The 14,104-nt window shown below is 37.1% G+C and overlaps 1 protein-coding gene across 2 annotated transcripts in view; it reads left to right on the top strand.

Moving 5' to 3' along the window:
• Window positions 1–14,104, top strand: part of LOC117209731 (UPF0489 protein C5orf22 homolog) — a 1,030,747-nt gene that overhangs the window by 607,443 nt on the left and 409,200 nt on the right. For both annotated transcript variants that reach the window (XM_033452076.1, XM_033452074.1), the window contains one exon: window positions 3,436–3,562. In XM_033452076.1, coding sequence (XP_033307967.1) covers window positions 3,436–3,562 — 127 coding nt within the window. The remainder of the gene's footprint in view (window positions 1–3,435; window positions 3,563–14,104) is intronic.

Below are 14,104 nucleotides of genomic sequence, written 5' to 3'. Positions count from 1 at the left end.
AGTAGTTTCTTTATTTAAAAATTCTCCATTCGTTTACGTTGTTTCATTTCTCTTCAGAATAATTTCTGCGAGGATTCAAGTCAACCCAATTAAAATTTATTTCCCTGTATTAACTTCTAATTTCACGCTTATAACAATTTTCTACTTAGGAAATAATCTTATTAAAACATGTCAAATCTGTCACATTTTTCCAATAACCTCGACCGAGTTGTATCTTTTTAACGTTAAAAAATATCTCAAGCTTAAACGAATCGCGAGAAACTTTCTATTGGTATGCGTGAACTCTCGTCTCGATTTCTTGTCAAACATCTTAAAACGTTACAAGTCCGTTTCGTTTGCTAAAACGAGAATAAGATTAAAACATGCTAATTTTAACTTCTCATTGAAATAACTAAATGTCGTATTAATCACTCGTGTCTTACGTAAAATAAAATAAAAGTCCTGCAAAGAAAATGATCAAAATCAACAGAACCTGATTTTATCTAGTATAAGAAATAATTTGTCTTAAGAAAAAAAAAAAAAAAAGAAAAAAGAATACGGTATCGTTAAGAAAATTTGTAAACCGTCCGTGGGTCTAGGTATTTAAAACGAATGTGATTTCACCGAGAGCCACGTGGGCGATTGATCGATTCGAGGATCGAAGAGATCTATTGGTTACGTGGCCACGCGAAAGGCCACCGGTGAATTGCTTCGTATAAATTGTTAATTATACGGAACCGCGGCGGCTTGTAAAGATCGCGTGGGAGCATTTTGTGGCTGGACCGGTTTTGGGCGATGGTAATTAATTTTCACACTCCGTTTCTAATTGAAAAGGATCCAAAGCCCCTACCTAGGAGACGGGAGCGTTTGTTTGCTGGAAGCGTAACTCCGTAGTCGATAATTGAAAACGGGTGATCGTGTTTTAAAAAGGCTGCAAGCGAAAGTGCGCGCTGCGTTTTCGTTTATTATCGTTACATTTGTTGATTTATCGTTTTAGCGGTCAATTTCCAACGACTTAACGACCCTATCTCGTTTGTTAATGCTGTTCGATTTGTGAACGTTTGTTAATAGCCGTAAATTTTCCAATGGGAGCGCATTAAGAAACATACTTGAAGGGTTATTTAGTTAGCGGAGTTAGTGAATGCGATTTGATCTTTACGGTACACAAATACAAATACGGTACAAATTTGAATACTGATTTATGTGTAAATTTGTTTAATTCTGAGAAAATTATTATTTGTATAGTTGGAAGTTTTTTAACGAAGAATTAATATGTTTTATGAGAGATGGAATTTATTTTAACAAAGAGCCCGTATACAATATAATTTAAACGATACTGCTATAAAGATACTATACGTTCCGTTTTATGTTTTCGTTTGTTATTATTTCTAACTGTAATTCGTTTCTGTTTGATACATTTATATTACTCATCGTTTACCTTCTGCTGTATTTCAAATCGTTAAATGATCGTTTTATCGTTTCTGAAGGTCAGCGAGAACGCGACCAAAAGATAAGATCAAACTATTAATAAAATTCTAACATAATCGTGTCAAAATAATTTTTTCATTTAGCGTACTAAAACTCACGAACGATTCATACAGCTAAATTCGTTAAAAAAATTTTGCTTAATCCATTATTGCTCTCAATCTTCCTGCTAAATGTAATGTTCCATTACCCCCAAGAAGGTTAATTACGAAAAAATATACTGGCACGTTCCATTGCTTTCCAACGAAGTGTTTCCTTTCTATCTGCTTCTGTACATTTCATCTGTACCGTATCAAACATTCGTAGTGATATAAAAGCGCCTAATGTATGTATGTAATGTAAGTAATTAATATACAGATACTATAATAAATACAACAATGCGCGAATATTTTTTATATCCATCGAATATCATAAAATTTCCGCAGATGATGTTGAAATTTCTGTACGACCATCAACGCCACTAACATTCCATACGTAATCAATCTTCCGGTATTAAGTCATCGCGAGCAACAACGAGCATAACGCGAGATGAATCTCGACAAAACATCCTATTTACGAGGCCATAACCAATAAAGTATGCTGCAGGGGTCACGGGCAGCTGTAATAAATATGTTCACGCAGCGTCTTGTTCGAGTGGCGGAAAGGGGATAGAGCAGGCGAGAAATATCGAGCAGAGGCTCGAGTAGCTCGGAGAGATCGCGTGGCCAGGCAACATCAATTTCGAGGGTGATTCTCGCCGCTGTCGGAAGAGCCTCGAAAATTTCGAATGGCCGCGTAATCGAGGAACCTCCTGGTGCACGAAGCTGAACGGAGGAGGATACTCGCAGTCCTTCCTTCTCTGCCTCCCTTTCGCTCCACACTTTACCTTCCTTTCTCTTTTTTCCTTGTTTCTCGCGATAATGATACCACGCGTTCCTCCTTGGCAATAATATCGATGCTCTCGTGTATATACCTTCGCAAGAATGTTGTTGCGGTTTTGCGAAAGAAAGGGCAAGAAGCATGGTTTTTTATGTAACGAAGGCACCTACAAGAACTATAGTTAAGAATGTGGTTTCGACCAGCTTGATTCTTTTTGTCTTCGCATCTATTGCAAGTCGTCTATTTCTACTCGCAATGTCTCATTTGAACCTCTAAGAAGCGAAAGATCAACAACCTCGCTTCTTGTAAAGTTATTCGTTTCACATCATTCAGGTACGTCGTTGGTGTCCAACATCTGATAGGCGATTTTGTCAGTATCACCTAATGAGAAAATCCGCAATCACTTAGTTGCCAGTCCAATACTTCTGCTAGTTATTAATTCGTCATTAATTCGTACATTTGGATAAAATTCATATACCGTTATCACAAATCCGTTAAAAGGTTGGAATATTTCCTAATAAATCACTAACTACGTTAGGTAATGTATAACATTACCTCGAAGTACTACTAAATTCAACTAAAACTTTCATTTCAACTGTTTTCTATTATATAATAACAGTTAAAAATATAGGTTTTATATTCTGAAATATTACAAGCAAAGAAGAGCTTCCAAATTTTTACTCCCAATTACGACTATTTTTTCAAGAATTTCGCGTAAGGACTTTCCGTATTTATATGCTCGTAAATTATCGACGCTCTTAGTTATCACCTAACCACTGTAAATTATCGACAGATTCCTCGTGTTTACAACTTCCATAACTCTTCCAAATTTTTTACAATAACAGCAAATCCCTTCGAGTCATTCTAACAGTAACTTTTACATGAAACAATAAAGAACGTATTTCGTTATTCCAATAGCGTCCCATTAATGAACCTCGCAAGAAGCAAACTCGCTCGACCGCTTACATAACGCTAATTACGTTATCCAACGTACGTACATACGTTCGGGGTTGTACGTAGAGAAGAGTTTAGCCTAGTCCATAGCGGTTTCGCCATCGACGGATGCATCTTGACGCATTCCTGTTCATTATCTAATTTGCCGATCGTTTACAGGCTCACGTGCCCCGAGCCTTATTTCGTCAGCGAGGGTCTCTACGCTGCTCTCGAGGAGTTGGAAAACACGCGCGAGATTACCCTACACGTGATGACCATCGGCAGCTTCATCGAGGATCCGGCGAAGGTAAGTCGTCCATCGTTACGTAAACGTTTTCTTTTTGCTTCGAACGAGTAACAATCGCGTCCATCGTGCTGGATTCGCGATGGATCGTTCTATTCTTTACGCGTGTTCGCGTTACCAAATCGAACGATGCCTTTGGAATGATAACGATGAAAAAGGTTGCGTTCTCGAAGTTGGTTCATCGCGAGGTTTGCATTTCGTGAAATTTCATGCAAGGTTGCAGATGTAGAGGATTTTGTAATTCGTGCCAACAACGAAATGCGCGAACTTTTTCGTGAATTCGTTAAAATATATTGTATATCTAAATCTTGGAGATAAAGTATGGTATTGAAACTATATAAAAATTAAGAATTGAAATAAAAGTTGGTGATAGTCGAACAGTCTACCCGAGAATATCCTAATATTCTTTGATTGAAACCTCAAAGATGAGACTCAGTGACGGAAATTTTGATTGTTATCCTATCTTTTTGGATCGTATCACCAACTAAAGTTCCGTAGAATACCGTATCTTGTGGTTATATCTATATTATACACTAGTTGGATTTCTACTTCCTCCAGATATGAGAAAGCAGGAAAACTGGAAGAATTAGATTTATTTAGAGAATCGATGAAAATAGAAGATAGGAAATCGATCAATGTAGATATACGTATTTCCATAAGTACGCTCGTTCATTCTCACAAGTCACCCCCGTGCAATTACTTCAAACAATTTCTCCAACTATTAATCTTTACTTTTAATTAATCGTCATCATCCTACCAAGCAACCTGCGTAATAACTCTAAAAAGTTTGAATCGAAAACAAAAAACGAACAACGCTGTAATCAGAGGATCTTTCGAAGTCAAAGAAGACACGTACTCGAGAAACCTTTCCTGATGTCTGGTTCTCTTTCTGGCGGTCGGTACGCGGCGCAATAGGAGCCAGATACTCGAATAAATAAAAACACGGCTAATTGCAAACGCGGCGAATGCCGGCTCATCCGTCGACCCGTCGTTATCTGACGTGAACACCGATTAAAATTACGTACGACTGTGCAGAGAACCGTACGTCGGTCTCGCGCGCTGCCTGCTCTATCTCCCTCGGCCCTCTTCTCGGGTCGCTAATTAAATGCAACGGCTAATTAGATAACTGATAAAAGGTTATGGCGGTCCGCGATCCGCACTATGTACTTTTGGCCCTATTTACGTACTCTCTCTAGCCTCGATCTTCTCATTCTTTCTTTCTATCTTACTCTTTTATTTCATTCTCTTATTCGCTTTTGATAGTCGCTTCTTTTTATATTATTCTTCTGCCTGTTAGATACGTTATCTTGTACTTTCACTTCTTATTCCACTTGGTCAGAGTTGTTTATTTTGTACCTTTCTTCCCTTTGTTCTGCCACTTCTGCTTCTTCCTCCGCTTCGTCTTCTTCCTCGTCCACTTCTCCTCAGGCCCTTCACTTCGAGTTCCTGTATTCTTACTTCTTTTAATTCCTTCACCGTGCATGTTAAGTTGTTGCTTTTGTTTCGTTCCCTCCTCTTAGCTGTTGCATCGGTCGCTTTTTGCCGTGCTTTCGCTTTCTTCTTTCACCTCCGCGTATTTTTACGCCGGGTTTTGCTCGTTCGTTTTTCACATTCTGCGGTCTTTCCATGTTTTTTCTTTCCTTCCCTGTGGCTCCTTGCCCTCTCCACGCGTTTCGTTCCCGTCTGCAGCTCTCCTTTTTCTCTTATGCTTAATCGCGTAATGGACGCAAGAAGTCAACTATTAGGTTTCAGGAGTATTTCATTATTTTTGAATAATTTCCACACGAGTAATTTCGAATACGTTTGTTGTACGACTGCCGGCAATTTTCCAATTGGAAGCTACAAATGATTTTATGTGTTTGCATAAATATATATTCCATATTTAAATTGTGAAAATCCTTTTTTGGTTGTTTCATATTCCTTTTCTATCGTTCCTGGTCGTTCCCGGCTACTTCGCATGTTCTTTGTTCTCCCCTTCTCAGAGAGAAGTCTGCCTTCTTGTATTTGCTTTTATTTCTGTAATTCCTTCTATCTGTTTGTTTTTCTATATTTTTATCGTTTCGGTGATCAATTCTGTGCGCTCTTCGTACGATCTGATTCGCGTTCTCTTAATGAATTTTTTCTCGTTATTTGCTTTTGCAATTGAACCGTCCATTTCCTTCTCTTGTACTTCTCTTGTACTTCTCTTGCTGACAGAAATAGATTCGCTAATTTACTTTTCCTTCCCCCAATTTACGGTTGCTCTTTGTATCTTTACATTTTTATTGTACTCGCCTTTTGCTACCAGTTTGTCTTCTTCTTGCGATTTTATTTTGCAATTTTTTACGTAGTATTTCTCTTTTATGTTCCCTATCCCCATTTTCTCTTCGATCTTTCTGTTTCTCCCTTTTCTACAGAATTTTTCTTTCTCTTCAAAGATAGAACTTTTTCAGTTTCGTTTCTTCAGCGATGTTACTTCTCGTTCTTTGTTCTATTATTCCTTTATTTTCCTCTTTAGTTTCTCTTTTTTACGATTATCCACTATCATCTTCAATTCAGAAATTCAAATAGCTAAAGGATTTCAGTGTAAAAAGATTGAATGCCAGTGTCTAATTAAAATGGACGTAAATCTCATGCGAAATATAAAGAAAGAAGTCACAAACGCTGGAATAATTTATTTTAGCTTGTAGCGCCATTCTGAAATAAAACTACAATTGTAAACGCCAACTACATTACGATCGATGACAAGGATTTTATTAAAAATCTCGGTAATTTATTTACAAAGCGAACGAACTCCCGATTTCAATGATCTTGAAATATATCGTCAAGATCAACATTCTGATCAATCTTCCCCTATAGGTATCATCCAGCTGTAGTTTCTGACATATGTAGAGGCTTCTGGTTCGACGACAGTATGATTTTGATAATCGAATAGTCGCTTTCTTCAATGTCATAGTTCAAGTGTTTCCAATTTTGAATAACGCCGAGATAACATAAAGCTTAATACGAATCGTGTCTGTCTTATTGTGTAACACCTTAAATTATCTCACAGTAGCGCGAGGTAGGTAGGAATAATTTTCTCATTCGAACTTATCCCATTGATTTTTCTTTCCTACACGAAATGTAGAAAATGTTGAAAATGATTATCGAAAATAAGTTAGGTCGAACTACGCGAAAATACGGACGCCGTGAGGCGCCTGTCTACTTCAGACAGACGTAGATTGAACTGAAGATTTTTGCAAATATCTCGAAGAGCAAAACCAAGCGACGTTAACACATACAGAGAAAAATTGTACAGAATGTTAACACCGAGGACATATTTCTAGATCATTGAGATCGGTGAGGTCACCGCTCTATAAATAATTACTAAAATCTCCTTTTATGCTACCTATGTCATCTATCAGTTTGTTAATTACTTCAGTTTTGTATCTTCCGCACAATCGACTTTATTCATCCACATCTTTCACCAAGTTTCTCTACTCCCTGCAACGTCTACTTCAACGTCTCTTGCTCTTCTTCTTCGAATCTTCAATTCAATTCTTTTTTTCCTCTCTTTTTCACCTCTTTGCTTGAACTAGCTACTCGCGTTCATTCCGCTTCGAAATTCGAAACTCGGCTCGAATTCCAGCGTCGATGAGGTATCCGCGACCTTGAGGCTTTACAGGCTTCGCTTTGGATAGCAACGTAGGAAGGGCAGCTAAGTGGAAATCTAATTAATGCGTTTTTACCAGGAACGAAGTACTACGTGGAGCATCGTTCCGGGAACTCGGCTGGTATATGTGCTTTAGGTGACAGAACATAGTCACGTTATCGCTAATCTCGTGCTGTATAACAGGGGCTGACAGGGCAACGATCCTACCTCGCGGTGGTTCCCTGGCAAACATTCGATGACACGTGCTGTTGCATCGTAATTGTGTTATACTTGTGCTCGATTGAGAGAAATTTGTGCTAGTCGATCGATAAAACTGTAGTTTCTGGATAATAGGATTGGAAATTAGGCGTATCTTTGGGGAGAATCGACTGATGGCTCGAGAATGTAAAGCTTTGAAGTCATGTGAATTTTATACATTTTATCTCGAGGGTCACAGTAGATCGAAATATACCGTAACATTTAATTTTTCCAAAATATTATACCGTATTTGCATATTTTTCTTGTGGCAACGTCATCTATATCATCGTTGAACATTTTTTAGTTAATAAAGTTTATCTTATTTTAATCGTTCTAACGAGTTTAGCGAACTCAGATTGCCGATGATCACCGTGGCAGTCAACTTGCTAACGTAACTAATGGTCACTTGTGAATATTTCAAGCGTAATGATATATTTATCCAAGGATATTCTTGGTTATTAATTATACTTTAAACTGCTTAATAGATTAAGTCCATTCCGCCGTAACTGTTATTCGCTTTTGAAATGTTTATTACAGCGAAGTACATTTCTATATCTACGCCATTTAGAATGTACTTTATCATCGGTTAAGATGATATATTTTTCATTCGAGTTTCATTTTTTCTCATTCATTGTATCTGAGCAAATTAGAGTTTCAGAATATACAATATTTTCTGAGACACACAATGGGAATGGCTTATGATTCATTGACGCGAATTGTTTTAAACTTACTATTCATCTGTAAGCAGCTTATGCTGGGTGTGTTTATATCTTTATTGATACAATAAGACAGTACTGTGTGAACTTTCATTGCGTAAAGGTTTCACTATTCCAATACCTTGTTATCTTAACATTTCAATGTGCAAATGTTTCCACTTCGACACCATTGTACTTCCACTGGAATTAAAAATAGAAAAATTTCAATTTCATCCGAGCACACGATATACGATACTATGATAGCGTAAGGAATTAAATATGTATTGAATATCGTATGAATATTATACTTGTATAATAGAATGTTTACTATATATAATTCATGTAATATACATATTAATCAAATGTTATTTTGAAATAGCGTAGTAATAACGAAATAATAAACAAGTCATTAAGGTGCATACATCGGACAAGTACCTACAAAACGTTTCATCATAATTTATCTTTTATACCAACCCTTTTTCAAACGTGCGGGATGAATCGAATTTTTATCAGACTATGCACATTATGAGCCTTGATACGTAATTGGCATTTATGTGGCCCGTAAATAACACCGGCTCGTACTCGGAATGATTGCGGGAGCACGGTTAAAGATCAGGAATCATCGTTTATGAAGCAATAACGTATCGCTGGAGAAGCCGCGTTGCAATAAAATATTGTCTCTAATTCACGCTCGTATGAATCGATCTGCCAATCATCGCAACATTCATATTAAAAACTAAAGGCGTCCTTTCATGAGCGACGACACACTGCGGCGAAATTAATGGAACTATAAAAACTATTATGCATGGACAAGCGAGCAGCAATTACCATTGGCATTTCAAAATACTTGACCGAATTATTAGTTGGCGTTGAGACGCGATTAGCGATCCAATATGAGACTCGAGCGACGAGTAACTTTAAACACTGGTAGCACTCTTTGAACTGTTTTTCTTCCTTTTTTTTTTCGATGGTCTTAAGTGATTTAACGAATAGCTACTTATTTCTAATTTCACTTCGTAAGAAGAGCATTCTTTGAATTGTTCTTCTAAACGATTTCAATGATTTAGTGGAAAGATATTTATTTCTAATTTTACTTTACGATCAGTGTGGAAGATAATATAAGGATAGTATTCTGTGGCTATTTTTATTGAATTAAATAATTAAAAGAATTCTGAACTTTCATTAGTGATTTTTATCGAGTTGTTAGTATTTCCAATTCAATGGCTGATAGGTTAATAACTGACCTAACGTTTAATAATCGAACTTTGTTAGCGTATTTTATAGATATTATTAAACGAAAAATGCAACATAAACATAGGTGATTTAAAACTTTATTAAAAAGTTATAATATCTTGAACTATCAAACGCGGTAATGGTCTTGCGGTTACTATGTTATAAGATAAGAATACAAACCAGTTTACAGCCAATATAATCGTTGAAGTCCTTATTTACTTTGGGTCACTTGGCTCGATTAAGTAACTATGTTAATTAATGGCTAGTTAGACGTTAATTACAGTTGTAAGCAACCTTCTTATGAAGTAATATTTTGCAAAAATACATAGTAGACAACATAACATACAGTATATGATAGCATAAATCGACTGTCAGAGACACTATGAATTTTTCGAAATTAATAATTATTATTTGATTTCCCATTATAATTCTTAGACCACCTTAACGAATTTATCTCTCTCTCTTTTTCTCTATTTCTCCATTTCTCTGTACAAAATATTTTTTACGGAGTTTATATGCATTTTTCGAACAAATTAATAATCGTCTTTTGAGGGTTGCTCGTAATTTATCGACAGGAGTAACAAATTTATTGAACCGATTGCTTCCAATTTCTCAAAATATGGAATTAATATCCGTGCTGTTTTTGAAAAAAAAAAAAAAAAATGACACTCGATGAATATTCGTCGGTTGCGACGATCTTTTCCGTGAAAGTACCTTTCCCTGTTTGCCCGTGTCGCGATTAACGAGTCGAGAAACTGGTTCGCATCCCGTTTCGCACGCCTCATTACCTAGCCGAGGGGTTCTACTATTTTATTTATGCGTCTATAGCCGACGATAGTTATTATAATTGCTTGTCGCTTCCACGTGATTTATGAGTGCGCTGCTAAACGCTGCCTCTTTAACGGCTAATCCTGTTCGTAATGGCTACCGTAGCCAGGTTACACAGAAACTCTCCTCTCGACGAATCTCACCCCGGAGTAATGACAGAATTCGTGGAAAATTGAACGCATTTTTCAGTCACGAGCCATTTCCTACGGTTATTTCAGTATTTTCTCGACGCTTGTTGTTTGCACATCTTTTTCTCTTTCATTTTCTTTTCTCCGTTTTTAAGGACGTGTGTCATCCTTTATAAGTTATGGTCGCATGTATATAATCAGCTGGACCTTGGATTAGCAGTAACCGTAATGTTATTTACGCGTTGATAAATCATTGTTGATAAATCATTTTGAAACATATCCTTTGTATGAATTATTTTAAAGTTAGTCGTGATATTTTTCTTTTCACGATCGTTGTGTTAGCTTGGTATTTGTCCTTTCATCATTATTGTGTTAGTGTGATATTTGTCTTTTCACGATTGAGCGTTAAAATTGCGTAGCAACGAAGTTGGAAAATTAATAAAACGTCGAGTTGATCAGTTTGGATCTCGAGAGACTCGTACGTCGTTCCACTTTTGTTTTCGCCATTTTTTACCTCAAATGAAATGATCGCCCACATTCCTCGTTTACTTACTTGGTGTACGTATCATCCTTCTTACGTAGTCGAATTCGAATCGTATACAAGGAACGTGTTAACGCTCGACTGAAGCAATTAATCGTCGAACACTGTGCGTTGGATAATTATTGATAGACTTGCACTTATGTCGATTATAATTTACGTGTGCTGAGGTTGATGAGCGTAATATCTACTGAAAAGCAATATATCAATGTACAATGTAGCTGTTATGCAATGAAGTAGAAGAGAAGATCTTTCCAATCTACCAATGTAGTCATCTGTACAATGAAACGAATAAATCCACTGAGAAGAGATTTGGTGAAGCGCTCGAGTATTAGCTTTTTATGTATCCGAAGAAATGATACTTGAAGTTCAGTTCAGTACCATTTCATTATTTTATATAGAGACTATAGCAAAGAAAAACTGGAAATAGCTTAGAAGGATCGAGGGTCAGGAAGTACTTGGTTCGGAGGAAAATAACCAACGTTATATTTTTCAAGTGGAAGATCAAAAGAAATATTCTCGTTCTAGAAAGAACGTTGTATTTGCTAGGGAAAATGATGAAAGTTCACACCCCTGCGTATTAAAACAAAAAGTGCACAAACTAGAAACTAACACTAGCTAGAGGCTAACGCTAGAAAGTCCAGATTATAAAGACAAATTTTACTCTCACAAAATTTAGGAACAGTCTTTCCAAAAGCAAAGAATACAAAGAAAATTACGCGGATTGTTTGAAAATAAAAAGATCTACTTTCTACGGCTACGATCATTCTCGCGTCTTCCGTAACATCAGAAAAACTTCGTTTCCCTATACGGTTCTTAAAAACGAAACAATTACAATGGTCGTATTATCGTATTAACAAGTAGATATAAAATAGCTGAAGCAATTCAAAACTAATTAAGTATGAAACGAAGCAACAAGATTACAATTCGTTTATAGTAATAAAGACATTGGCTTAGCTACCACTTCCACGGTGGAAAACACGATCCTCCACGGCGAAACAAGCTACCAATGCATCAAAATGGCATAACTTGCGAAAGGTTAACCGGCTAAACACGCATCAACTCTGTATCAAAGCGCGACGGCCTTCCAACAAGCGGCCACTACCGATCGCGCGCCGCTAAATCCCAGTAATGTTATAATTACACCACTGATGCGGTGTTCGTGAGATATACGCGACGCATAGTCGCATATACATATATATATATATATATACATATATATATACATATATGTATATATATACACAACAGTAGTATATAATATAGAAGACTCGAGGCGGTTAAAATAAGGGAAAACCGGTTTCTCTTCGCGCTTCAACCGCGAAACGTCCGTTAACGCTGATGACGTGGAAAACAGACGTACCACTGCACGCGGATTACAGTAAATTGCGGCAGGTGTTTGTAATACTTGGCCGATTCAAAGGCAGCAAAACACGTCGTCGATGATACGAGCCGAGGAAACCAGATAGACTCAAGGAAGATGGGCCGCCATCGTTGGCTAATGCGGCAACAAAGACGCGGTTGCAGCGCCTCTGAAATTACCCTGCCGCAACCGTGTTAATTGAATTTTATTTTACTCTTCGGTTGGATAGGTTCGACGATCTTCGCTGTTTACCATCGCCGCGCCAGGGACGTTCAATCTGCGATCGATGGCATATTTACGAACTTTGATGGCCCAGGTGCCGGCTATTCGGCATAAATATCTCGCTAACAGCCGGATGGAATTTCTGAAACATCGCGCGAAATCACCTCGCGATCGTCGACGCGTTCTTAACGTTGGATACCTTTTTTCGTTGAAGGGGAAGTTATACAAGGTCTTCCATAAGTCCCGGGACGGACAATTACCTGAAAAACAATGTATTTTTGACAAAAATGTTTGAGACGAGAGTTTTAAGGTCTTGAAAGTTCTACCGAATGGTCATACTCGTCTGACCTTGAATGGTAGGATCAAACTCAGGTCCAGGTTAACGTGATTTTCGTTAATGATACAGCCTACTTTCTATCCTGTACAGTTAAAGCTGACGACTGGAGATCTTTTCGAAAGATCTTACTACAATAAATGTAGTCGATAATTTTGTATGTAGCATCGAAGGGATCGTCAAACAGTCGATAGACATCAGATTGAACGTCTCATTAATTAAGCACCACTCAACCAAACACATACAAAGCACAACGATACAGACTCATGCCATACATACAAAGAGGTGTAAAATACGCAACGTCCACGCGATATATCCTGCATAATGCTAATGTCGACGTCACTACCTCTTTCGATGCTTGTAACTCAGATAATTTTTATCAAGAGAAAGTCATCAACCAGTGTTTTGGAAGATCTCGCCGCCTGCTCTAACATTGTGTGACAAAAAATAGGATATACGATTAAAAAAATCATGTTAACCTCTACGTGGGCTTGATCCTTGGCTCAAACTCAAACAGATATGACCATGCAACACAACTTTTAAGGTTTGAAAACTGTCGTCTGAAACATTTTTTTTTTTTTTTCAAAAATGCTTTTGTTTTTGGGATATTTAACCGTTACAGGACTTTTGGAGGATCCTGTATAGTGGCGTTCATTTCGCCGTGAACAGAGAGTGATGGAAACGATCTATGATTTTTGTTGTTAAAACGAGTTAAAATGAAAATGAGTTTTGTGAGGTAAAGCCACTTTGAAGTTGGTATTTCATACGCATCTTGACTTGTTCCTTTATTTGTAACAATATGATAGAAAAGAATCTTGCGTTGAGAGAGTGTTGGATAGCCTTAAAAGTGGAAGAAATGCTGATAGAGATTGAAAATATTTATAATCTTTCTTGCATAAGGTGAAATACCTTCTTCGCTTATGATAAGAAGTAAATGAAATTCCTTATGTAGAAATGAAATGCTATTTATTACCCATCGACCTGTTACGTTACAAGTAGAATGCATTTACTGTCGATGAAATTTGCATCGCATGGCAGCAAATAATTTCTTACGAGGTATATTTCAATATTGCAAAACTTTACGTACGTATTCGTCGTAAAGCGAACTTTATCAACTAATTTTTGAAAATTTTCTGATTTCCAATTTATATTCCATGTATCGATATCATATCATCGTATCGTCAATTTACTAGAAAAGCGAAATGATTAAAATACCAACAACGTTCAACGAACGTAACTTATTTGTATCTTCGATTCGATAATATATGAAAAATACCCAGAAAATGGAAACGATCTACGGAGGAAGAGTCAATCTCTTCAAGTGCTGAAGCAGATT

This window comes from Bombus bifarius, unplaced genomic scaffold (assembly GCF_011952205.1).
Source record: "Bombus bifarius isolate JDL3187 unplaced genomic scaffold, Bbif_JDL3187 scf7180000008193, whole genome shotgun sequence".
NCBI classification, from domain to species: domain Eukaryota; kingdom Metazoa; phylum Arthropoda; class Insecta; order Hymenoptera; family Apidae; genus Bombus; species Bombus bifarius.
This window is presented reverse-complemented; position numbering and strand designations above follow the sequence as displayed.